The sequence below is a fragment of the Anolis carolinensis genome, chromosome 1 (assembly GCF_035594765.1).
Source record: "Anolis carolinensis isolate JA03-04 chromosome 1, rAnoCar3.1.pri, whole genome shotgun sequence".
Lineage (NCBI taxonomy): Eukaryota > Metazoa > Chordata > Lepidosauria > Squamata > Dactyloidae > Anolis > Anolis carolinensis.
The window spans coordinates 30,729,989-30,756,481 of NC_085841.1; the positions used below are offsets into that span (position 1 = coordinate 30,729,989).

At 41.8% G+C, this 26,493-nt stretch overlaps 2 protein-coding genes across 2 annotated transcripts in view; one reads left to right on the forward strand and one right to left on the reverse strand.

Annotated features, from left to right (window-relative positions):
* The window catches only part of ints7 (integrator complex subunit 7), a 60,099-nt gene extending 41,996 nt beyond the window's left edge, over positions 1–18,103 (reverse strand). Inside the window, exons 1-5 of the mRNA XM_003215977.4 lie at positions 17,849–18,103; positions 6,098–6,227; positions 4,949–5,095; positions 4,185–4,322; positions 1,674–1,720 (exon numbers count right to left, since the gene is read on the reverse strand). Coding sequence (XP_003216025.1) covers positions 1,674–1,720; positions 4,185–4,322; positions 4,949–5,095; positions 6,098–6,227; positions 17,849–17,939 — 553 coding nt within the window. The 5' untranslated portion in view covers positions 17,940–18,103. The remainder of the gene's footprint in view (positions 1–1,673; positions 1,721–4,184; positions 4,323–4,948; positions 5,096–6,097; positions 6,228–17,848) is intronic.
* Positions 18,104–18,279: 176 nt separating this feature from the next.
* Positions 18,280–26,493, forward strand: part of dtl (denticleless E3 ubiquitin protein ligase homolog) — a 28,659-nt gene continuing 20,445 nt past the window's right edge. The window contains exons 1-10 of the mRNA XM_003216009.4: positions 18,280–18,461; positions 19,453–19,578; positions 20,771–20,869; positions 21,055–21,116; positions 21,605–21,725; positions 21,960–22,025; positions 22,179–22,294; positions 23,013–23,086; positions 23,469–23,572; positions 24,678–24,782. Of these exons, the coding sequence (XP_003216057.1) occupies positions 18,416–18,461; positions 19,453–19,578; positions 20,771–20,869; positions 21,055–21,116; positions 21,605–21,725; positions 21,960–22,025; positions 22,179–22,294; positions 23,013–23,086; positions 23,469–23,572; positions 24,678–24,782 (919 nt within the window). The 5' untranslated portion in view covers positions 18,280–18,415. The remainder of the gene's footprint in view (positions 18,462–19,452; positions 19,579–20,770; positions 20,870–21,054; positions 21,117–21,604; positions 21,726–21,959; positions 22,026–22,178; positions 22,295–23,012; positions 23,087–23,468; positions 23,573–24,677; positions 24,783–26,493) is intronic.

Here is a 26,493-nt window from a genome sequence, read left to right on the forward strand (position 1 = left end):
GTAGTGTTCCTTTCATTATGTTCTTTTTTCAGCTTGAATCCATAGATGCTAAGAAGCCATATGAAAGGCTTATTCCATAAAAAGACTGCATAAGACTGCAGTTATAGTTTAAAAGCAAGGTAACTCAAACTAGTTATTACAAAAATGCAGCTGGGTTGTTGAATCATTGCTTCCCATTTACTTCAACAGAACAAAAAATGGAAAACTGTACATTCTGATTTTTCATGTGGAGCTATTCAACTATTATTTGGAACTAAGTTTTGTCTTTCATTTGAGATTGCAGCAGGAGCAAAGAGGGCGAAGTACAGAGAAAAGGCTTCCTCATTCATGAAAAGCTCAGCTTATTTTTAGTTCAGCTACCAGATGATTCAGGTAGCATAATAAACTATGGATTTTCATAATGGAACACATAGCAGCAAGGATTGAAGATGTATACTTGTTCATCCTATTCCTCTTCCAATACTGCCACAAGAAAAAAAGTTAAATACTTCCATTTCTATTTCTATTAACCACACATTAACAGAAGTGCTAGAAACAAAAACTGTTCTCCATGTTTACTGTCAATGATAATTTCCGATATAAACCCATGGTGTGATACAGGCTTGTTTTAAGCCATAACTTGTTGGGTTCAGGCAACTCCCCCCAAAAAACCAAGCTTAGGTTAAGCAAAGATTGATATAATTTTTTTCTAGTCTTGCAGCCATGCTAGAGGAAGTGTCATGTATGAAAGTGGTCATTATTATTCATTGTCTTTGTCATAAAGCAAAGGTGGCCAAGGGATGGCCTTGGGCTCCACCCAATTGCTGACTAAAAAAAGATCCACAGCCTCACCTAATGTCCCCAGCAGCAGAGTGTCACATTTTTTAAAAATAAAAGAATACAGGGACCTCCTGCATGGTTTAATATAGAAATATCAAATTTTCATATGAGTATACTATTTTGGGGCATTTTGGTCTGTCTGTGTGGCCACCAGGAATCTGAGGGGCAGAAAATTGGCCCTCGTGCTTTTTGAAGTTTTGTCTCTGATACATAATTAACTGCAGGGATAGAAATAATAAATTCCACAATGACCCACTGTTACAGTACATCCTGCCTCTCAAGACCGTGCCTGCAAAAGGCAAATCTCACAGGGAAAAAAAATAGAACTGTGCCTCCAGGTCAAAATCAAGCACATGCCACTACTTTCTTTGGGATCAGAAAAAATAATGGAAAACTGAAACTTCTTTGCACCCAGAAAGTGACTGGTACAAGTCCAAGGGCCGGGGACTGTAATGTGGGGTTTGTGTGGCCCCTGACCTTCTATGGATACAAATCCCTGGTATATTATAAGATCGAAAGAATTTTTCAGCACTTTCTTACTCTTTCACCTAAACCTGTAATAAATTAATCTAGTTTAAAATGTGATAACGAAAGAAAGAACTCTTCAAATATACAACATTAAAACACTATATGACAACTAATGAGATGCCAGGCCCATGGAAAGAAAAAGTGCAAAACACTGCAATCACAGTCTTCAAACTGAGCTGCAAATTCATTGACACATTTCAGCCAAAATGACAAAAATATTTTTAAAATTTAAAAAGGAAAGAACGACCACATCAGAAGCATGAATAGAAGTACAAATGCCAAACTGAAGATTACTTAAAAATCAGTTATTAGGTAAATGTATGTACCTTGAATCATTTCACTGATTTTGTTACATATTCCTCCAGCAAAATCTCTATTAAAAGTAAAGAAGAAGAAATTAGTTATAGAACTGAATTAACTACAAAAAGACTGAAACTGATTTTTCTGACTCATTGCGAGCACTAATGTTCATTAACATTTTAGTTTGTTCAGATTATGCCACTGTCATCATAAACAACTGTTTTTAATAACACAAGGAAAACAGAATAAGCAAACCTAAGCAAAGGACACAAATTGGCAAACAAGAATGGCCCCCAGCAATTGAGAAAACTAGAGCTTTACATCGTTCTCTGTTGTCAGTTATCACTGGCCAAATGAAGACATTAAGTTGAAAAGGTAAATGATACAATGATGTAATTAATTGTGCCTTCCATTATTATTTTTCTCTGTAGGATCTTAAAAAGGGCTGCTCAGAGATTTGAGAAGTTTCAGTGAAGACAGTATCTTAAGATCCGCAACACTATTATTTAAGCATAACTTTAAAAAGACAATATCACATTTTTTGCCTCCAATTGTACTGAAATTCCAGAAACCCTTATTTTGAGAATGCATATTTAGAGTGGAATGCATCTAAATATTTTAGTTGCAACTAGTCTTGTGCAGTGCATAAAAGCCAAAAAGTACAATTTAATTTCCTATGAGTGCAACAGTCTGGAAAATGAAAGAAAAAATCCCTGGTTTTTATCCTGTCCTTTTCCTGAACTCATTATTGATTTTGTATCAGTTTTATTCATCAATGGAACAAAGCCTGCTACAAGACAATCACTTATTTATTACTTAAACTTTATCCCACTTATTACCTCAAATCTTGCAGCAACTTAGAATCATAGAGTTGGAAGACACCTCACGGCTCATCCAGTCCAACCCCTTGCAAAGAAGCAGGAAGATGACATTCAAAGCACCCCTGACAGATGGCCATCCAACCTCTGCTTAAAAGCCTCCAAAGAAATAGCCTCAACCACACTCCAGGGCAGAGAGTTCCACTACTGAACAGCTCTCACAGTGAGGAAGTTCTTCCTAATGTTCAGGTGAAATCTCCTTTCCTGTAGTTTGAAGCCATTGTTCTGCGTCTTAGTCTCCAGGGCAGCAGCAAACAAGCTTGCTTCCCTCCTCCCTATGACTTCCCCTCACATTTGTACATGGCTATCATGTCTCCTCTCAGCATTCTCTTCTGCAGGCTAAATATGCCCAGCTCTTTAAGCCGCTCTTCATAGGGCTTGTTCTCCAGACCCTTGATCATTTTAGTCGCCCTCCTCTGGACATTTTCCAGCTTGTCAACATCTCCCTTCAACTGCAGTGCCCAGAATTGGACACAGTATTCCAGGTGTGGTCTAACCAAGGCAGAATAGAGGGGTAGCATGACTTTCCTGGATCTAGACACTATACTATTGATGCAGGCCAAAATTCCATTGGCTTTTTTGCCGCCACATCACATTATGTTTAACTTGTTGTCCACAAGGACTCCAAGATCTTTTTCACATTTACTGTTGTTGAGTCAGGCATCCCACATTCTGTATTTTTGCATTTCAATTTTTTCAGCCCGAGTGGAGTATCTTGCATTTGTCCCTTTTGAACTTCATTTTGTTAGTTTCAGCCCATCTCTCTAATCTGTTAAGATCATTTTGGATTCTGCTCGTCTTCTGGAGTATTAGCTATCCCTCCCAGTTTGGTGTCATCTGCAAATTTGATGATCATACCTTCTAGCCCTTCATCTAAGTCATTAATAAAGATGTTAAACAGAACCGGGCCCAGGACGAAACCCTGCAGCACTCCACTCATGACTTCTTTCCCGGATGAAGAAGATGCATTGGTGAGCACTCTTTGGGTTTGTCCACTTAGCCAATTACAGATCCACCTAACTGTAGTTTTGCCTAGCCCATATTTGACTAGCTTGTTTGCCAGAAGGTCGTGAGGGACCTCGTCGAAGGCCTTACAGAAATCCAGATATGCTACATCCATGGCATTCCCCGCATCTACCCAGCTTGTAACTCTATCGAAAAAAGAGATCAGATCAGTCTGGCATGATTTGTTTTTAAGAAATCCATGTTGACAATTAGTGATGACAGCATTTGTTTCTAAGTGTTTACAGACCACTTCCTTAATGATCTTTTCCAGAATCTTGCCTGATATCGATGTGAGGCTGACCGGACGGTAATTGTTTGGGTCGTCCTTTTTTCCCTTCTTGAAGATAGGGACCACATTTGCCCTCCTCCAATCTGCTGGGACTTCTCCTGTTCTCCAGGAACTTACCATAAAATAAAAAACTTTGAACCAGTTATAAAACCAAGCACAATATTGATACACACTATATTGATGTGCTAGGTAAACAATTATTGTTCCGTCTGTTTTCTTCCTTCTACAATATAAAATAAAACACTGACAGATTTGTTGCAGGGATTGCTAATATTATGTAGATAAAGGACTATATAAAAGGCAAGGATTTAATGTCACTGCTTTTGGACTTATGAAAATAGATGTTCAGCAGGCATTCTACTCACTTGGACTGAGCAGAAAAATTAGCTGCAGCAAAAATAGCAGCTTCAACCTCTACATTATCATGAGAATCCAGACTTTGGCGAATACTGTGGTGTGCATTCTTCCTTTCTGGAATTATAGATGCCATGCTACCCAACATCCTGGAAAATAAAATAAAGAACATCAAGCAAGAGCTCAGGAACCTGCTTATGATGAACTACTCTTTTAATATCTTGCCACTCCTTCTAAAATGTCAAATGCCATCTTTTTTCCTGTCTTTTTCAGACAGGACAAACAATATTGCCGCTACCATAAATCCTGGTTTAGGTGTGTCTTGGCACAGAATCAAAAAAAGGTGCTCAAACCAACCTGAAAACCTCTCTTTCAAGTGTCAAAACACTCAGCTGTTCAAAAATGTATCACCTAAACATAAATCAAAATGTCCTCTTTTTCTATGTCTTTTCAGTGTTATATTATTCAGTTGTAAACATAAACATAAAATACATTCTGGACACTATTAAAATGGGAGTTATAACCCAGTCACAGAATACACTTTTCCCTGCAACTCAATGAATCCCTCACTTATCCAATTAAACACGAATTTATACAGTAGAACTGGGAAGGGCTCCATCAGACCTTGAAGATCATTTGCAAGTCAGAGGAAGCAGTACCCAACCTAATAATCTTACTCAACATACCCCTGCTTAATATGTTCAGGGGTCCACTATTAGATGCACCCTCCAGAATACAGCATCTGGACAGATCCTGGACAGTTAAGTGTGCATACCTGAGTGTGATGGCACGTGCAACTGGATCGTTACTGTGAATAACTGAGAAAACTCTTTTCACAAACTCATCCACATTCAAGATCTTCTCCAAGTGTTTCTCACTCTGCTGAGTAACTTTCAGAACGCAGAGTCTCAGGAAGTTGTTTCTATTTTGAAATAATATTTTAATTACTTAATATTATTATGTTTCCAGTTTCTATAAAAAGTCTGAGGCAGGTAGCAACAGAAAAACAGCAGTACCAAAGAATCACAACTAAATCACAATGACAATTGGTTGAAAGTCCAAAAGTGGAAAAATAAAACATAAGTGGGGATGGGGGAATCATGTGATTTCCTTAGCAAGACTAGCTATTGTTTTCCTCTGAGGTTGCGAGAGTATGGCTTGAACAAATGCCACTCAGTGGCTTTTCATGATCATGGTGGGATTCAAACCCTTGCCTCCTTGAGTCCTAGACCACCAATCAAAACATCATAACCATACTGGCTCTTGCAAATGAATTAATAATTAATAATTCTAATTAAAATTCCAGTGCAGAGTGAAAATTGCCAAGCAAAGGGTTCTTGAACAGATGTTATGGCACAGAAGAGTTCTTAAAAGGATGACTTTGTCATATATCAAAAGCTTATTAACAGACTAAAGGCAAAAAGAAGCATCCCTGAATAGGAAATTTTCCATGCCGGGGAGCAGGTACCCATACAGCTTTTCTCTGGTTCCAATAAAACGCTGCAACACAACTTCTACTTCATCTATGACTGAGAGCCTTTCCACACAATAGCTATAATCAGGGAGAAAATAGGTTAAAAAGGGGGATGGTCAGATGATATTTGTCCAAAATGAGCGTTTAATCAAAGCAACAGAGGGAAAACCCGTTTCCAAAAGAAGGACTGTGAAGATGGCAGGGGGGGAAAGCCCGGAACTGGTCTGTGTGGGGACCTGCCCTGAGGGTTTGTTAAATCCACTCTTTAAAATCTGCATTTTGGCACTGTTTGGAAGGACCCTGTGTGGGCATGGCCTATACAGAAGAACATTTCCCAGTCAACCTGGTTCTAACCACAATGGTCCAATAAATGGCGATCAGCAGTGCTTTGAATTAAAAGCAACATAACGCTTCAATAATAAAAATCCAGAAGATACAAGTTTAGCTTACCCAACTCTGAAAACATCAGCAAGCTTTAAAAATGCTGAGTTAATTAGAATCGGGAATGGATACTTCTGAAAAAGTCTGGGAAAACGGACAACAGCTTCACACTGCTCCCCAAGTTTGCCAGATCGAAGACCTGCAACAAAAAGTAAAATCAGCACAGCATTTAAACCCATAGAAGCAGAAATAATGAAGGAGACTATGAATATTGTGTGAAATATGTAACATGGCCATACAAGAACGGTAACAGCACTCCATGCAGTCATGCTGGTCACATGACCTTAGAGGTGTCTACGGACAACGCCGGCTCTTCGGCTTAGAAATGGACATGAGCACCAACCCCCAGAGTCGGACACGACTGGACTTAACGTCAGGGGAAACCTTTACCTTACCATACAAGAAAAGGTTTGGTTTTTGGTTTTTAAAGCAACATACAGTGAAGCACAATTACTGAGAATGTTCTCTGTGTATAAACTCAGAATGTATCTATTTATCTCATTGCCTTCTAGTGGTTAGCAGAACAATTTGAACTGAGTTGGGGAGGAGGAAAGTGGCAAGTACATCAATATATCTTAAGCCTTGCGGGCTTATTATGGGCAAGAGAGAAGGTGAGAATGACAATATTTTCTTCTCCATTAGAAGTGAAACTTTTCTTCCTGTTCATATTTTCTGATGGCAAGTAAGCTTGACTACAGGCAGCCCCCAAGTTATGGTTCTGTAGGTTTGTTCTTAACTTGAATTTGTATGTAAGTCGGACTAGGTACATTTTAAAAGTGTAACTTCTGCCAAATATACATACATATATGGTATGTATATAATACATAAGGTTTGGATAGCATAGGGAAGGGTTTGATTGCTGTCTATGCCCCTGTTCAGAAGATTTCACCTCACTTTCCACCCTGTGATAATTGGATTTTGAAAAAAAATTGGCTTGTTGTGGAAACAAGAATTAATGAAAAAGCTTCAGTGGAGACACCTTTTCCCCACAACTCTTTCAGGAGTAAATTTCCCTTTCTAAGGGTGGATTCTCTCACTTCCTGTTGTCTCACACCCATTCTTAACTGTGAGTTGTTTATAAGTCAGATGTTTGTAACTTGAGGAATTTCTGAAGTTGGGAGGCCAAGAATTGTACTGTGATTCACCAGTGCAGAAAGTTTGCTTCTACACATCATTAGGGACTATTGCAATTACAGTAGAGTCTCACTTATCCAACATAAACGGGCCGGCAGAATGTTGAATAAGCGAATATGTTGGATAATAAGGAGGCATTAAGGAAAAGCCTATTAAACATCAAATTAGGTTATGATTTTACAAATGAAGCACCAAAACATCATGTTAGACAACAAATTGGACAGAAAAAGCAGTTCAATACGCAGTAATGTTATGTTGTAATTATTGTGTTTACGAATTTAGCACCAAAATATCACAATATAGTGAAAACATTGGCTACAAAAATGGCTTGGATAATCCAGAGGCTTGGATAAGCGAGGCTTGGATAGGTGAGACTCTACTGTACATACATTATGCATTCAATAGACATATCTATTATGCATGTAATTATTAATGGATATTCAAGGCAAAGGAAGCCAAGCTTACCTCACTGCTCACAGACATATACTCAAATTATAAAGCAAGTAAGCAAACAAATATGGAGACTCAAACTTAAGAATCCTAAGACATAGATAAATAAGAATACAGCAGGATAGTAAAATATATGTGTACCAGATGTCACTGAGCCACAATCCTAGCCAGAACAATTTTAACATGGATGTGTTTTAATTATGTTGTGCCCCACCTCAAGCAATAAGGAGAGGTCATTAATAAATAAACAATGTTGATTATTATTATCTAATCAATTACTCCATTACTTGTTCAGACTCAACTATATAAAAATGTTAATCCCAAACAGAGCATATATATGCAATCATTGGAATTTACACAGATATTGATTTACTGAATTCCTCTTGATTCAGTGGGCATATGTTAGTTGGCAGTAACAAATTTATTTATTTATTTATTTCCATCATTTCTATCCCGCCCTTCTCACCTGAAGGGACTCAGGGTGGCTTACAAAACTGGGAGAATTCGATGCCAATATACAACAATACAAAAGAATAAAACAAGCAATTAAAAACAGATTTAAAATAATACAAAATACTTGAGCCATTCATCCACAAAACCTTGTACATAAACCTTAGTCCAGACCGAGTTGAAGCCAATGAAACTTATTCTTTGAACGCTTGCTCGCATAGCCAGGTCTTCACTTTCTTTCTAAAACTCAAAAGGGATGGAGCCTGCCGGATGTCACTAGAGAGGGAGTTCCACAGCGAAGGAGCCACCACTGAGAAGGCCCTGTCTTTCGTCCCTGCCAGCCGCACCGAGAGCAGGGCCTCCCCTGAAGATCAAATGTGTTACTTTTGTGTGTAGAATGATGCCCTGCATGGCATCACTTTCAATGGTGGTGGGGTTACATGCTCCTGTGAGCCAAGAGGCTATGCTTATGGTTTCATTGTTGATGAGAGAGTTTTTGTTAAAAAGTCCTAGAAGCCAACATGCATCTAATACGCTTTGAACGTATCAGGAGAACACATAACTCATTAGCAAATACAATGATTGGTAAGGTGGAATGCAGCATTCCTTGGTCTCAAAAAAGCATTTCATAATGACCTGATTTGGCAAGCACTACGATCCCATGGAATATCAGAAGACTATGTAACATGGATAAAGGTACTATACAATATTACAAGTATAGTCCGCTGCCTTGCAGGGATTTCACCACCCTTCAACATCACTGTTGGCGTGCATCAGGGATCAGCACTCTCATCATTACTATTCACGCTGCATGGATACTGCTACAGCAAATTTGCAGACTATGCATCCCCGGACACTCCTATATGCAAGTGAAATAGCACTCGGACACCAAAAATGTACAGCCCTCCAACAACATCCCTCAAACAACAGCTGCAGACATGGAGTGATAGATTCAGTGGAAGTGGACTTCAACTGAACATACCCAAAACAAAGTATCTGGAATGTGGCCTTCAAACTGGAAAAACAATTCAAATTGATGGACAAGCACTAAAGAAGGCCACCAATTTAAATACCTAGGGTCACTGGTCTACATAAACAAAATGCCAGACGTACAGTCACAAATAAATGCTGTCTGGTTGAAATAGCAAACTACTGGCATTCTGTGTGACTCAAAATGCCTGAACAACTCATGGCTAAGAACTACACTGTATAGGGCAGAGTGCTGAACAACAACAAAGAGACATGAATAAGCCCTTAACACAATGGAAATTAAAATGCTGAGATAGACACTTGGCTTGACATTTCTTGTCTATGTTCCAAATGATGACATCCATCAAAGACTAGGAACAAAAGCAATCAGAAAGAAAATGGAGGAAGCAAGACTATGGTGGTAGGCCATGTCATGAGAAGAGAAGATCAGTAGCACAAACAACACTACATTTGGAGATTGCAGGATGATGACCATGTGGACAGCCAAATAAAAGATGGTGGGACACCATCAACAAAGACATACATGCTGCCAGCTTGAGACCTGAGGATGCCGAAAACAAAACCCTGTGGAAATGACAGTCACAATGCTAACCCTTCCATTGGGAAAATAGCTTAGAAAGAAGTAAAAAGGTGGAAGGCAACAGCCTAAATGCCTTTAAGGCATCAGATTTCATCTGACTTTAGAAGTTAAGCAGGGTCAGCTCTGGTTATTACTTGGGTGAGAGACAAAGGTAGCATTTATACTGGAGAATTAATACAGTTCAACTGCTGTGGTTGAATGCAATTAAACCATGGGAGTTGTAGTTTTACAAGTTCTTTAGCTCTCTCTGCCAAATTTTGTGTTTAGGCCTGGGTCCTATCACCAAGCTTATGGAGAAATATGCAAATACAGGCCCTCCAAAATCTGAAAAAAATTCAAAATCCCAAACACTTCAGGTCCCAAGCATTTCAAATAAGAGATACTCAACCTGTTCAGCCTTTTAGAATAATAGAATCACAAAGTTGGAAGAGACCTCATGGGCCATGCAGTCCAACCCCTTGCCAAGAAGCAGGAAAATCGCATTAAAGGCCTCTCCAATAGATGGCCATCCAGACTCTGTTTAAAAGCCTCCAAAGAAGGAGCCTCCACCACGCTCCGGGGCAGAGTGTTCCACTGCCCTAAACTATATGCTTTCTCCTTCCAGAGGCCTAACCTCTGGAAGGAGGGCAGCGGTGGTGCAATGGGTTAAACCCTTGTGCGGCTGACCTGCTGACCTGAAGGTTGGAAGTTTAAATCCGCAAGATGGGGATGAGCTCCTGTCTGTCAAGCCCTAGCTCTTAGCCAACCTAGCAGTTTGAAAATACACAAATGTGAGTAAACAAATAGGTACTGCTTTGGTAGGCAAAGAGACACTGCAAGCAATCTTACCAGCCACATGACAAGGAGGTGACAACGCATGACCCTTGGCTTGAAAATGGAGAAAAAGCACCTCCCCAGAGCCAGAGATGAATACCAACTCTGACACGCCTAGCTATTTTTGCTGACACACTGCTGCATGCAGATTGATTGGATGACTAATGTCTTTTGTGGCCAAATTTGGTGTGATTTGGTTCAGTGGTTTTGTTGTTTACTCCATGGGAATTATGCACATTACATTATTATTCTATTATTACTGTAGTATATTATTATATTACTATTATATTATTCATTATTCATGATTACACTGAGAGAAATCAGCATGGAAACTGCAAGAGGTATGTTATGATTGAGCCTCGTGGCTCTGTTTCTGACAGGCGTGGGCGTAAGACTCCTCGAGAGTCGGATACTCTCGAGGAGCGAGAGAGAAAAAGACTGCGAGACATATTTGCAGCACCCTCTGACGAAGAGTCTTTCGAAGGGTTCACGGAGAGAATGGAGGAAGGGCTGGTTAGCTCAGAGGAGGATGAGATGGATTGGACTCGGGTAAGGGAGGAATTGGGGGCCACTGGCCATGATGGGGCAGAAGATGAATGGGGACCTTCAGGATTAGACCCATGGCGTAGCTGGAGGGATGGGACGGGATCCACAGCTGGAGATGCTGTTGGGCGTAGTCAGAGGTGTTCCAGCTCTGACGAGGAAAGTGATGAGGAAACGCCCGGGTTAAGGAGGACAGCTGACAGTGATGAAGATTTGTAACTGGCATAAAATGGGGCTTGGGAGCAATTGCAAATTGCGTCGGGCAAGGTAATCTGGGCAAACGCTTGGGATTCGTGTGTGTGTGTGGGACGCTTCCCTGAAGACTTGTGTACTTTCCTGTGCTGAGACGTAAGTTGATTGGAATCCAGGGTCAGACGGCGGGAGGGATTGTGTGGGCATTTGTTTGTGCAAACCTGTGCTTACTCTTATTAGCTTGACCTTCCGTCGTCTTCTTGACGGACGCCATCTCCTGCTTTGAGAACTCGGACTGAACTGACCACGGCTTGACTTCCCCCCTTCTTGGACTTGGAAAAACTACAAACGTCTGCTTCTGGCTTTGATCTACGGAACGGAACTGGTCTACTCTACTGCTAAAATCCCTGGCGGATTTGTTCGTGTTGGAATCCTGTCTGCTGTGTGTGTGGGAGCGACGCAAGTTACTCTAAACTCAGTGTTGGCAGCAGAGAGGAATCTGCTGCCAATTAGTTGCATTCTTTGTATCTTTTGTTCCTTGCCTTTCGTTTTGTTTATACCCAGGCTGAAGAAAGCAGTTTGTTTTTACCCGGATTAAACTCCGGTTTAATCCGGTTTATCTTTTGAACATTTACTTTTGTCCCTTTTTTGCTCCTAAAGGCAAAAATTGCCTGGCCCTTGTGTTTTACGGGCATTTTTGAGTTCTGTAATCTAATAAACTCTGTTACTTTGAATCTTGTGGCGTTCTGTCTTTGACAGATTGCCCGACGCCCATAAAAGGTTTATTGCAGCAATAAACCCGTCAGGAAGACGATGGATGAGTTAAGGGTCAAATTAGACCAATTGCAAACGGCATTTACCGTTAGCCAAACCGCTCATGCCGTGAAAGGACATGTTTTGACTCCTGAACGCTTTGACGGAACCAGGTGCAAGTTGCCAACCTTTTTGGCACAAGTGGAGCTTTATTTTTCTCAGCTCAGTGCTCATGCTTATCCTACAGACACTAGCAAAGTGGCCTTTATTTTGAGTTTGTTGACCGGTCCCGCAGGACAATGGGCCACTAATTTAATTTTGGGAAATGACCCAGTCAAGGACAATTTGAATAATTTCAAAAAATTGTTAACTGATACTTTTGGGGATCCTCTCCGCACGGAGAACGCTGGGTGGGCTCTGTATCGGTTGAAACAGGGAAAGGGGACTGTTTTGGATTACTTAAATAAGTTTAACCTGTATCGCCACCAGCTGGATTGGGGGGAAAATGCATTCATGCTTTTATTTACTGCCGGGTTAAGTGATATGCTCCAGGATGAATTAGCACGCTTGGAGCCGGCTGAAAGCTGGGACGCCTTAGTAGCTAAGGTGCTGCGTTTAGACGCAAGGTTCGAGGCTCGTAAACATTCAAAAGCAATGTGTGCGCCACCCATGCATGTAACCAGGGCACCTGTGGTGATGGGGGAAGAGCCCATGGAGCTTGGGGTCTTTAAAAAGCTGTCTACAGAGGAAAAGAGCCGTAGGAGGCAGCTGGGCTTGTGTTTGTACTGTGGGAATGCTGGGCATTTTGCCAAAAGTTGTAATGTGAAACCTTCCCAGCTTTCGGGAAAAGGCCAGCCCTAGTGCGACGTGAGTCCAACGCACTAGGGCTCCTCAAGCAGTCAACTGAGGGGAGGAAGCATGTTTTCGTACCCATTACATTATCTGTTGGGGGAAGGGAACTTGTTTCTACTTTGGCACTGCTGGACTCAGGAGCCACGGGCTCTTATGTAGATATTGAGTTTGCTAAGAAGCACGGCATTCCTAAGGTGCGCAAGGCATGCGACGTGTGGGTGGAAGGAGCAGATGGGAGACTGCTGGAGACTGGGGTGGTTAACCAGGAAACCTCGGCAGTAACGTGGGAGGTGCAGGGAGTAACGGGAACGTTTGTGTGGGATATTACGAGCTTGCCTAGATATGATGTGATCCTGGGGATGGATTGGCTAGCTGTAGTAAACCCACAAGTAGATTGGGCAACACGTAAAGTGATTTTAAAGAGGCAGGATTGTTGCACTCTAAATGTTACTCATTCTGATATGGAGGGAGTGCCTGCTGAGTATGGGGAGTTCTCTGATGTATTTTGTAAAAAAGAAGCGGACAAATTACCACCGCACAGGCCATATGATTGCGCCATCAAGTTGGCAGAAGGTGCGAAACTGCCAGCAGGGAGGCTGTATGCCTTGACTGTACCGGAAAGGCAAGCTTTGCGGGAGTTTCTAGATGAAAATTTAGCCAAGGGGTTTATTCGCCCATCTAGTTCTCCAACTGCGGCACCAGTATTCTTTGTAGCCAAAAAGACTGGGGAACTTAGGCTGGTCTGCGACTATCGGATCCTAAACAAATACACCATTCGGGATAGGTACCCGCTCCCTTTAATCTCGGAACTGTTATCAAGGGTGCAAGGGGCTAAGGTCTTTACCAAGCTTGACCTGCGGGGGGCCTATAACTTAATCCGTATACGGGAAGGGGATGAATGGAAGACGGCATTTAACACGTGTTTCGGATGCCACGAGTTCCGAGTCATGCCTTTTGGGCTTTGTAATGCTCCTGCGGTCTTCCAGAGGTTCATGAACGATGTGTTCAGGGACCTAATTGACCAATTTTTAGTGATTTATTTGGATGATATCTTGATTTTTTCTAAGGACGAGAAAGAACATCGTCAACATGTCAAGCAGGTTCTGCACCGACTGCGGGCTAATGGGCTTTTCGCCAAGGCTTCCAAGTGCGTCTTTCATGTGCCTGAAGTGGAGTTCCTAGGTCATGTAGTGTCAGGTAGGGAACTTAAAATGGACCCACATAAGGTTGACGCCGTCAACTCATGGCAGGAGCTGAAGACTAAGAAGGATGTACAAAGGTTCTTAGGTTTCGCTAATTACTACCGGGAGTTTATTCCGAATTTTGCAAAGCTCACGGTACCTTTGACGCAGCTTCTGCGCAAGAAACAGCCATTTGTGTGGGGGCGGGAAGCTCACGAGGCATTTCTACAACTTAAGTCTAGTTTTCAATCGGACAACATACTAACCCATCCTGATGTTGACAAACCGTTCGTGGTAGAAGCGGACGCTTCTAGCTACGCGTTGGGGGCTGTATTGTCTCAGAAGGATTCCTCAGGGACCTTGCGTCCCTGTGGATTTTACTCGCGGCAACTAACACCCTTCGAGCAGAACTATACCATATGGGAGAAGGAGTTGTTGGCGATTAAGGTGGCGTTTGAGGTGTGGCGGCACTGGCTTGAAGGGGCACGGCACCAGATCGTGGTCAGGTCTGATCATAAGAACTTAGAGCACTTGCAAACAGCAAAGAAGTTAAACCAGCGTCAAATTCGCTGGGCTTTGTTTTTCTCCAGGTTTAACTTCAAGGTGCAGTTCGTGGAGGGGAAGGCAAACTTGCGGGCCGATGCTTTATCCCGCAAGCCAGAATTTAAGACCAATGAGCAGGTAGTATGTCAGACCATCTTGCCTACTGCCTCGCTGTGTGTTGTAGATAATGAGCTCGGGTTACATGACCAGATCCTTGAGGCTCAGAAAGATGATGTGTGGACTCAGGAGCAACTGATGTTGCTCTCAGCAGGTAACCGTACCATACTGCCGCATCTCCAAGATCAAGACGGGGTATTGGTGCGTAGGGGGCAGGTTTACGTACCAGTGGGGGCCCTCAGGTTGGAGGTGATTAGAGCCCACCATGACGAACCCATGGCTGGGCACTTTGGCAGGTTCAAGACCGTACAGCTTATCACCAGGAGCTACTGGTGGCCAAAGATGCGGCAAGACATTCTGCGCTTTTGTGACAGCTGCGCCGTTTGCCAGCAAAGTAAGACGCCTGTTGGGCGCCCTAGAGGGTTGTTGTCGTCTTTACCTGTTCCGGAGAGGCCATGGCAAATCATTTCCATGGATTTCATTTCAGATTTGCCTAAGTCTGGGGGTTATACTTGTATTTGGGTGGTGGTGGATTTATTTAGTAAACTGGCTCATTTTATTCCTTGTTCAACCATTCCGGCGGCCCCTACGTTGGCCTTACTATTTACAAAGCACATCTATCGCTTGCACGGAGCACCCGAGGTGATTATTTCCGATAGGGCTCCGCAATTTGTGTCACGCTTTTGGAAACACTTCCATGAGTGCTTGGGGACTAAGTTAAACGTGTCGTCCGCCTTCCATCCGCAAACGGATGGACAGTCGGAACGGGTTAATGGGCTCTTAGAGCAGTATTTGCGTTGTTTTTGTTTAGATCAACCCACGGCTTGGGTGAAGTGGTTACCGGTGGCGGAATTTGCTTACAACAATGCGGTGCACACGTCTAGTCAGCATACGCCGTTTGAGCTTACTTATGGCTTTCACCCACGGGGAGGTGTGGCGCCGTCGACCAATGTGGTCTCTTCGGACCCTGTGTACCGCTCTACGGAAATGGCTGCATTGCATGATGTTGCCCGTCGCTTACTGTTGGAAGCTAAGGCAACGCAGAAGACTCAGGCTGACCGCCACAGGCAGGCAGGGGAGGAGTTGGAAGAAGGGGATTTGGTGTGGTTATCTTCCAAACATATTAAACAGGCTGGGGGAAAGTTTGCGCCTCGGTATTTGGGTCCCTTTCCTATCGTTAAAAAGATTTCTTCTGTTGCGTTTCGTTTGCGTTTACCGTCTAGTTTAAAGGTCCATCCAGTCTTTCATCGTTCACTGTTGAAACTTGATACCTCTAGTCGTCGTGGTGCTATAGCGGAGGGTATCACTGCCACTTCTCCGCCATCGGGGGAGGAGGCCTTTGTGAGAGGGGATAGTGTTATGATTGAGCCTCGTGGCTCTGTTTCTGACAGGCGTGGGCGTAAGACTCCTCGAGAGTCGGATACTCTCGAGGAGCGAGAGAGAAAAAGACTGCGAGACATATTTGCAGCACCCTCTGACGAAGAGTCTTTCGAAGGGTTCACGGAGAGAATGGAGGAAGGGCTGGTTAGCTCAGAGGAGGATGAGATGGATTGGACTCGGGTAAGGGAGGAATTGGGGGCCACTGGCCATGATGGGGCAGAAGATGAATGGGGACCTTCAGGATTAGACCCATGGCGTAGCTGGAGGGATGGGACGGGATCCACAGCTGGAGATGCTGTTGGGCGTAGTCAGAGGTGTTCCAGCTCTGACGAGGAAAGTGATGAGGAAACGCCCGGGTTAAGGAGGACAGCTGACAGTGATGAAGATTTGTAACTGGCATAAAATGGGGCTTGGGAGCAATTGCAAATTGCGTCGGGCAAGGTAATCTGGGCAAACGCTTGGGATTCGTGTGTGTGTGTGGGACGCTTCCCTGAAGACTTGTGTACTTTCCTGTGCTGAGACGTAAGTTGATTGGAATCCAGGGTCAGACGGCGGGAGGGATTGTGTGGGCATTTGTTTGTGCAAACCTGTGCTTACTCTTATTAGCTTGACCTTCCGTCGTCTTCTTGACGGACGCCATCTCCTGCTTTGAGAACTCGGACTGAACTGACCACGGCTTGACTTCCCCCCTTCTTGGACTTGGAAAAACTACAAACGTCTGCTTCTGGCTTTGATCTACGGAACGGAACTGGTCTACTCTACTGCTAAAATCCCTGGCGGATTTGTTCGTGTTGGAATCCTGTCTGCTGTGTGTGTGGGAGCGACGCAAGTTACTCTAAACTCAGTGTTGGCAGCAGAGAGGAATCTGCTGCCAATTAGTTGCATTCTTTGTATCTTTTGTTCCTTGCCTTTCGTTTTGTTTATACCCAGGCTGAAGAAAGCAGTTTGTTTTTACCCGGATTAAACTCCGGTTTAATCCGGTTTATCTTTTGAACATTTACTTTTGTCCCTTTTTTGCTCCTAAAGGCAAAAATTGCCTGGCCCTTGTGTTTTACGGGCATTTTTGAGTTCTGTAATCTAATAAACTCTGTTACTTTGAATCTTGTGGCGTTCTGTCTTTGACAAGGTACCATAGAATGTTGTACATGGAAATAATGGTAGTAAATAGTTTTGATTTATTAAATACAGTTATATATTACAATTATATATTTTTGTTATTTAAACTATATATATATTGTGAAATTATGGTTTTTTTCTCAAAGTGACACACCAAAGTCATGCTAGGTTTTTTGGTGAATTTTGACACACCAAGTGCAAAGGGTTGCCCATCACTGGCCTATACAGTATAGTATATGTAAATGCTGTAACCTGCTTCGAGTCCCCTAGGGGAGAAAGGTGGAATATAAATAAAGTGTATTATTATTAAGGTGTGTTAACCCTAACACTGGCATCCTTTGGAATGTAACCCAAAGTGCATTGACACTAAAACAAATGCAGTTTTGATACCACTTGAACAGCTATGGCTGAATGATATGGGATCCTGAGAGTTATAGTTTGGTGAGGCACCAGCACAATTTGGCAGAGGTTGTAAAACTACAACTCCCATGACTCCATAGTCTCGCGCCATGACGTGTGTCAGACTGCACTAATTCCCCAGCAGACGCACCTGCAGACAAATTCCCCGCCTCAGGATAAAGGGGCGGGGCTCCTGACAATCAGGGCCATCGCTGTGACTTCGGCGCATGCGCACATCACGCAAACCTCCCTCGCTTTCCGTCTTACCTTTATCCAGCTCCATGAGGGCGGAGTTTGCGTCCAGTTCTTGTTCGCCATAGCCGGCGTCGGCAAGGAAGGATTTCGAAGCCGAGGCCATGTTGTTGTGTAGTATACAAAAAGAAATCCCGCACGTGATAGGGAAGGAGAAAGGCACTTTATTATTTTTCTTTTCACTCGGACTCAACTCGGCGTTTGCTGCCTTTCCTTTCCCCTCAGAAGAAGAAGCTAGCGCGCATGTGCAGACCCAAGTGCGCCTTTACATTCCCAATGCGCATGCGTGCTGCCCTCAAGCGAATCAAGTCTTTTAGACGCCGGTGCGCATGCGCAAATGCAAGAAAAGCCGGGTCTCATTTCAATGGAAAGGCGAAGGGCGGTGGGCGTGGCATCGCGGGGAGGGAAGAAAAGTATAAACCAATAGGAAAACAGGGGCGTGGTTTCAGGTTCTGCGATTAACCAATGGGAAGCGTGGAAGTGACTTTGGCGCGTAGTTCGGGTTGGCGGGAGTTCGGGGATGGGCTGGGAGTTTCAGTTGGCGCCGCGCGGAGGGCCAGAGAGGTCTAGGGCTGCGTTATCATGCTGTGCCGCTCCCTCGTTCATCGCTCCCTAGGTGGACCACATGGTGAGTTTTTTTATACCGTAGTTATAGCACAGGCATGGGCCAACTTGCGCCTTCCAGGTGTTTTGGACTTCAACTCCCATCATTCCTCGCAGCCTCAGACCCTTTCCTTTTCCCCCTCAGCCGCTTAAGCGGCTGAGGGAGAAAAGGAAAGGGTCTGAGGCTGTGAGGAATGATGGGAGTTGAAGTCCAAAACACCTGGAGGGCCCAAGTTAGCCCATGCCTGTTATAGCAGGTTGACACTATTTATTATTATTATTATTATTATTATTATAACTTTAATTTTGTATCCCACCTCCATCTCCCCGAAGGGACTCACATGGGGACAAGCCCGATCAAACATAGGTGAAAACATAGCAAACTGAGACATCATATCACATGAAACTACATCAAAATAATATGAAACATAGCAGCAGCAGTTTAGGGCCTGAGTAACAATACTTGCTAGGAATTCAGAGGGTCTGTGTTTGTGCAAGGAACTCTTGATGGATTCAAGCAGTTATAAATAGGGCGGAGAACCATGTCAGTAATAATACAAATACCTATAGGACAGGGACAGTGATAAAGTGACATAGTTGAAGTGAGGTATTGTTGTTTTGGCTGAGTGTCTTGTAAGTCTACTATTTATTATTTACCATATTTATATCCTGCCTTTCTCTACCCCAAGGGGGACTCAAGGCGGCTTACAAACGTCACTTTCATAGTGCCTTGGACATAAAAACAATTAAATTAAGATTACATGCATACATAAAAACATAATTAAAATGCATTCCTATGTTAAGACACATCATCCAAAAGCAAGGTCTAAGGCCATTCCATAATCAATTGCATGATTTCCAAGTCAACTTATTGCATTCTGCTATTTTTTAAAGGCCTGCTCCCATAGCTGGGATTTTACTCTCCTTCTGAAGGCCAAGAGGGAGGGGGCTGATCTAATATCAGTATTAGCAGCTAATTGTTTTTTCACTTGACAGTTTTTATTGTTTCTATTAAGGTCGGCTGCCAAGATTTTCCTTACAGCACCTTCTAGGGTGCTATTGTTGCGCTATAGAAGATGACCATCCATCGTATGGAGAAATGGAAATCCCGGTTCCTCCTTTCGGGTGCACCTTTTCAACAGGTAAAATGGAGGCATTTGTCTTGTTTGTAAATATTTATAGCTCTTTTCTTTTGTGTTTAGATAACGATCCGTAGTCTTGAGCCACCAAAGATCCAAAATTAATAAGAAATACAGGTATAGGGTTGCTGTGAGTTTTCTGGGCTGTATGGCCATGTTCCAGAAGCATTCTCTCCTGACACTTCGTCTACATCTATGTCAGCCATCCTCAGAGGTTGTGAGGTATATTGGAAACTAGACAAGGGAGGTTTACATATCTGTGGAAGGCCCAGGATGGGAGAAAGAACTCTTTATCTGTTGAAGGTGGGGGTTAATGTTGCAGCTAATCACATTGGTTAACATTGAAAAGCCTTGCAGCTTCAAGGCCTGGCTGATTCCTGCCTTGGGGAATCCTTTGTTGGGAGTTCTTAGATGGCCCTCATTGTTTCACATCTGGAATTCCCCTGTTTTTGAGTATTGTTCTATATTTACTGTCCTGATTTTAGAGTTTTTAAATACTGGTAGACAGATTTTGTTCATTTTTATTTTCCTCTTAAATAAAGAACGATACTCTGAAAACAGGGGAAATCCAGATGTGAAACAATCAGGGCCAGATATGGGTGAAATGTCAGGAGGGAATGCTTTTGGAACATGGCCATACAGCCTGGAAAACTCACAGGAACTGAGTGATTCTGGCCATGAAAGCCAGTTCTGTTAAGTGAGGTATATCTGTGCTTCTTACAGGTAGATCAAGTAGAGATGTCCCTTGGCCTTATTCCTTTAATAAAAATGTCAGCACCAGAGGTAGAAATAACATGGAAAGAATGGGTTGCTATACCACAAAAAAGTTTTCCAATATTTATTGACAGATTAAATAGTTCTGTGGTATCCATTGTCCAATTATCCTCCCTAAAAATTGAAATAATATAATTTATTAACTCGTTGTTTTCCTTGATCCAGATTCCATTTGTATAATCAGTGGTTTTTCAATATAGCATCTTGAGTTGCATATTATTCTGATACATCACAGATTGACATCTAGTCTTAATCTCACAACACTGTTCTGTAGGGTTATCTCCATTTTACTTCTCTAAGTACTTTGTGGGTTTTTTTTGTCAAGCAGGTAAATAGTATTTTAACAGAGTGTTATACAGTACTGTGAATGTTACTTCTAAAACTTTTAGAAACACAGAAATTTTGCTTGCTTATTTTCCAGCTCCAAATGCACAACATATTATTGCTGTTGCCAATGAAGAGGGGATCGTTAGGCTATATGACACTCATGCATCAACAAGCAGCAAAAAGGTTTTCAGAGGTAAACACAACACCTGATTGTGCTAAATTATTCTGATAAGTACTGGGCCACTTTTGGGATATGCTTTTGACTTACATGGCATTCTTGAAAAACTTAATGTCACAGTGTAAAGAATGCTAAATAAATGGGCCATATTATTTTAACGCTTAATGATTAATGTGGATTTTATTTTTGTTTCCCTTCAGAATGGCAAGCTCATTCCAATGCTGTTTTTGATCTTGCCTGGGTGCCTAGAGAACACAAAATTGTGAGTAAAGTAGTATTATCCTGCCCTTATGTGCAAAAGGGCTTAGAAGAAGCCAAATTTCTAGTAAAACATTATAGTCAATGCGCACAAGTGTGGTATCATATTTATGCGAGGAAATTGTTGGACCTTGCAATAGAAAGCTTAAGAGGCACTAGACAATATAACTTCCAAAACCTTCTGCTTTATTAATTTTATAATGGTATATATTTTGCATGCTAAATCCTAGGACATATCTGTATGTCTGCCAACTTGTACTCCCAAGTCAAGCTATGCATATGCTTGCTTCATGTTTTCTTGAGAGTAGGTCTCACTGAATTTGCTGGAGTAAACATGCAGATAGCATTTCTCTCAAGCTTTGCATAGTTGATGAAATATCAGGCTTTTCCTTCAAAAGGCCCCGCCTCAATAAGCTTATATTCTCCTATGGTACTCAGCAATTTGGTGTCTCTCATAGCAAATAATAGCTAACTCATTTTTTTATCATTCAGGTTACTGCTTCAGGAGACCAGACGGCGAAAGTGTGGGATGTAAGGACTGGTGAACTGCTTGGAGTGTGCAAAGGACACCAGTGCAGCTTGAAGTCCGTTGCTTTCTCTAAATTTGAGAGTGGTAAGTATTAATGTTATCATCATCATTTCATCTTGGCATTTCCTCTTTGAGAGGAGAACATGGCATTCTAAAATACCCAGTTGCCAAGCAGAGCTGAGTTTGTGGAGGGATAAGAGCCTGGATTAGAATGGCCTGGGTATATCTCTTGGAGAAGAGGAGAGTTCCTCAAAGGGATTTGCTATTGATTTTTGTCCTTTTTATTAAAAAAAAGTATCCTATTTTTATATTTCACAGCGGTGTTCTGTACTGGAGGAAGAGATGGAAACATCATGGTCTGGGATACTCGATGTAATAAAAAAGGTATGCTACGTATCTGTTTATTTTATCCCTCAGCTGTCATAAAGTTTTGTAAGGCTTTTCCCCCCCTACTGAGATACAAATATAATCCTGAAACAAAGTTTATGATGCAGTGGAAGTTGGTTTTAATATTGGTTCTTGAAAACTGCTTTCCAGATGGATTCTACAGACAGGTGAAACAAATAAGTGGAGCCCACAACATAACAGACAAGCAGACACCCTCCAAACTAAAGAAGAAGAAACAGAACACGAAAGGCCTTGCTCCCTCGGTGGTAAGGATCCCAAAAGCTAAATTGTGTCTTGCATTTTAAAAAGGTTAGTTCTGTAAGATGCTCTGTTACAGCCTTTCCAGGTTGAGATCTCTCTGAGCTCAAAAGTAAACCGGAAATAGTAAATACCAGGAAGAAAAAGCGAGTGAATGTGGTGAAATAAATCTTAGCTGGTCCTCAGTAATAGTTATCCTCAATGATTCCTTGCTTTCGGCCGGGGGGGGGGGGGTCAAAAGGGTGTTGTGACTTCCCAAGACCATTTTGTGTTAAGCTGATCAACACCAAACAATTATCTTTTTTCAGTTTGACACAGTTTGTGTGGTGTTCGTGTCTTTCACATAAACTCCAAACAAAACAACCCATCTGGAGACACTTGTGGACTCCTAGGCTCCTTCTGCACTGCCATATAATTTCTTTTCAATGTCGCAATTACTCGCTGTTATCCTTATTTGTGTCAATCTGCAGCCTTAATTACCTTACATTTTCTGCATGGTCTCTTGTATTTATGACTGGAGTATATGTTAAATGACTGTGCTACAGACTCAGCATAAGTCTCTAATGCTGCTATCTGTAAATGACGGAAAATTTCATAAACAGGAGATGAGAAAGCAACTTACTAAGTTATGTTTACAGGAACAACTGTAAACATAATTTCAGTGCTGAAATTATTTCAGATAACATTTGCTGTTCGGAAAAGGAACTTTTTTCTTGCTTTTTTAAGGACTTCCAGCAGAGCGTGACTGTGGTGCTGCTTCAGGATGAACATACCCTAATCTCAGCAGGGGCTGTTGATGGGTAAGAAGTCTATTGCATCAGTTTTAAAATCCCCTTTCATCTGTCCTTTATTCAACTGATAGTGGTTTAAAGGATGTACATGTTTCAGACCTATTAAATACCTTTCATATTGGATTGTTAATTCATATGAACATTACCAAAGCAAAGCCTATTTCTCCTGAGGTTGCTATTTTCTAATCAGATAACAACTGAATGAGTAGTGATTGTATGTTTTAGTTTTCATTACTGAATGTGTTAGAGAAAGGGAAGAGTCCATTCATGTTGTGTACTAGCTAGTCATTGTCACTCTTAATACTCTGGTTAAAGGTTCCTTGATTGTACAAAAAGTTGCATCTGCCTTGGTGCAATGATGCAGAATAAGAAATTCTGTCTCAAATTTTAGTGTCATCAAGATATGGGATTTGCGGAAGAACTACACCTCTTACCGTCAGGATCCATTACCTTCCAGATCTTTCAGCTACTCTGGGAACAGCACACGTAAACTAGGTAAGGCATAAATGTGGGTTGGAAACAATAGCTCTCAACCTGGGGGTCCCCAGATGTTTTGGCCTTCAACTCCCAGAAATTCAAACAGCTGGTAAACTGGCTGAGAGTTGTAGGCCAAAACACCTGGGGACCCACAGGTTGAGAACCTCTGCTCTATCTGCGTGTCTGAATAGTGTCGTGTCTGTCAGTTTGAATACTCCTTATCCAAAATGCTTGTGACCCGAAGTGTTCTGGGTTTCAGAATACCTGTATTTCCATATAAGCACATCATGAGATTTTGGGTTCCTCCAGATTATATTGTAATTTTGGTTTACGCATATAATCTGGAGGTAATTTTATATGTATAAGGTATCTATGAGACAGCTTTGGGCCACACTTTACCCACCCTATTCTAGGATCCCTTAGTTCCTCCATCTTTCTTATGCCAGTATGCCTGTGACTGGGTAGATCTGTCATCTAAAGTTGATAAAAGCAAAGTTAGTAGTAAGATAGTGGCCAAAATAGTGCCATTAAAAACCAAGAGCAAGATGTGTATGTTGCAGGAGGAATGCAAGAGTAAATTAACATTTTTAAAAAGAGCATTCTGCATTTTAAGCGCTACTCTATTTTAGCATGAGCTTTCATAGATGTAAAGCACACTTCTTCAGATGCATGCAATGACTATTCATTCCAGATACATGGCCAACCAAGCTTTTAAAGTGAGTGGGTTCTGTCACTATATGTGATTTTAAAAGCATTTTTGCATTTTCAACCAGTCTCTTTTAAAAAAAGAAATTTAGTTTAATTATGATTTAACTTGTGTTTTTAAAAGGATCCCCTACTGGTAGAAAGATGGGATATGCATGTACAGTATTAAAAACTCAATTTTTTTAAAAGGTTTACCAGGTGGATGGTGTTCCAAAAACATTTCAGAGAGGACAAAATATAGTTGCAGCACATTGACAAAAATGGAAAATAGAAGTGAAAGGGCATTGCTGGGTGACATACTCAACCAGGACTCTGCAAAATTTGTTCTGGATCTCACTTGTAGATCTCACCTTTCTGACATGTTTCTGAAGACTGGGATTCTGTATATTATTTAAACAGATAATCTTCTTTCCTGTAGGTTATTCTAGTCTTGTTCTGGATTCAACTGGTACCAGCTTGTTTGCTAATTGTACTGATGACAATATATATATGTTCAGCATGCCAAGCCTTAAAACTACTCCAGGTGAGAATACTACTTATTAAATAATGTTAATAATATTAAATTTATTATGGTCGGGAAGGTATGATCTATGAATTCCTTGTTGCAATCATTACCTAACTCAGAATCCTGAGTGAAAAAAGCCTCTCTGTGATGCCTATTGTTAGGGGTAGAGTGCATCGAACTGCAATCCGGCACAATTGCTATCTTGGGTTATATAAGCCCACCCAGTAATAATGTGGAAAGGTTTTCCTTTCATGTTTCTCTTCTTCTATTACATTTTATGTTCATATGGGTGAGATGGCATATCATGAAGAAAGCATAGCTTTTAATAAAAGTTTAACATCTTGATTCAAAATATATTTGCTTAGCACAGAACTCGTACATATGGTACAGCATGGCTTAGATATTACTACATCACAATTTCTCTAATGAATTTTTCAAGATTGTGGGTTGTACAAAGTGCAGTCCCGGCCTGTAAGCAGAAGACTAGACTTTGGGAATCATCACAATATACTGTTCTAACAAGCCTAGGATTCTTCCATAAAGTGTCATCTAGATATTTCCAGGAAGCTGGTAAGAAGGACATGAGTAAAATAGCACTTGCTTCCCCATTTTAGCAATTATATAAGGTATGTTGCTCTAATCATAGAAATAGGGGGGTTTTTTTCGTGTCAGGAGCAACTTGAGAAACTGCAAGTCGCTTCTGGTGTGAGAGAATTGGCTGTCTGCAAGGGAGTTGCCCAGGGGATGCCTGGATGTTTTTGATGTTTTTACCATCCTTATGGGAGGCTTCTCTCATGTCCCCACATGGAGCTGGAGCTGATAGAGGGAGCTCATCCACACTCTCCTTGGGTTGGATTCGAATCAACAACCTTCAAGTCTTGCTGGCACAAGGGTTTAACCCACTGTGGGCTCCTATAGAGATAGTATACAATATATAATTTATGAAAGACATCCATTGATAGCCTTATTTGCTGTATTTCCTCGATTCTAAACATCTCTAAAAATGGATTGCATCTTAGGCATGTGATATATATATGTATATATGTGTGTGTGTATATATATATGTATATGTATATATAGGCTTTTTCTGTTGGTACTGAAATTAGTGTGTGTCTTAAAATCAATGAAATGTGATACTCTTTTTAAAACCATAGATGTTGGAGAATGTGTTTTCTGCATCTCAGTAAAACCTCTTTCAGACCACCAGAGAGCAGCAAATAGGCAGGATCCAATACGTTTGAAAAGAGCAGGTGCTGCTCGTTTCCCTTTTGTACTTCATCTGATTGATATCTCTCTTTGCCTCAAGAGTTTCTTGAGCATAATTGCTTCAACTTTTCCCCCCTTTTGGAGGAAACTCGGTGGCAGAGGAACCTTCTGTAGCAACATGTCTGCATTCCAAGGGTCTGAGCTCATACTGCACCCTGTACACTTGAATATCTGAGGGAACTGTACAATCCCAGTCTTTTTACTATGAGAAGAGAAACCCGCTATTATTACTTGCAATATGCAGGCAGCCCCCAGGTTCTGTAGGTTTGTTCTTAAGTTGAATTTGTCAGTAAGTCGGTACAGGCACATTTTTTAAAAGTGTAACTCCAGCCATAAACACAAACACACATGCATATATATAGCTTTGGGTAGCCTAGGGAAGGGTTAACACCCTGTGGTGTTTGTTTTGCTGTTTGTGCCCTAGTTTAGAAGTTTTCACCTCACTTTCTGTCCCTGTGACAAT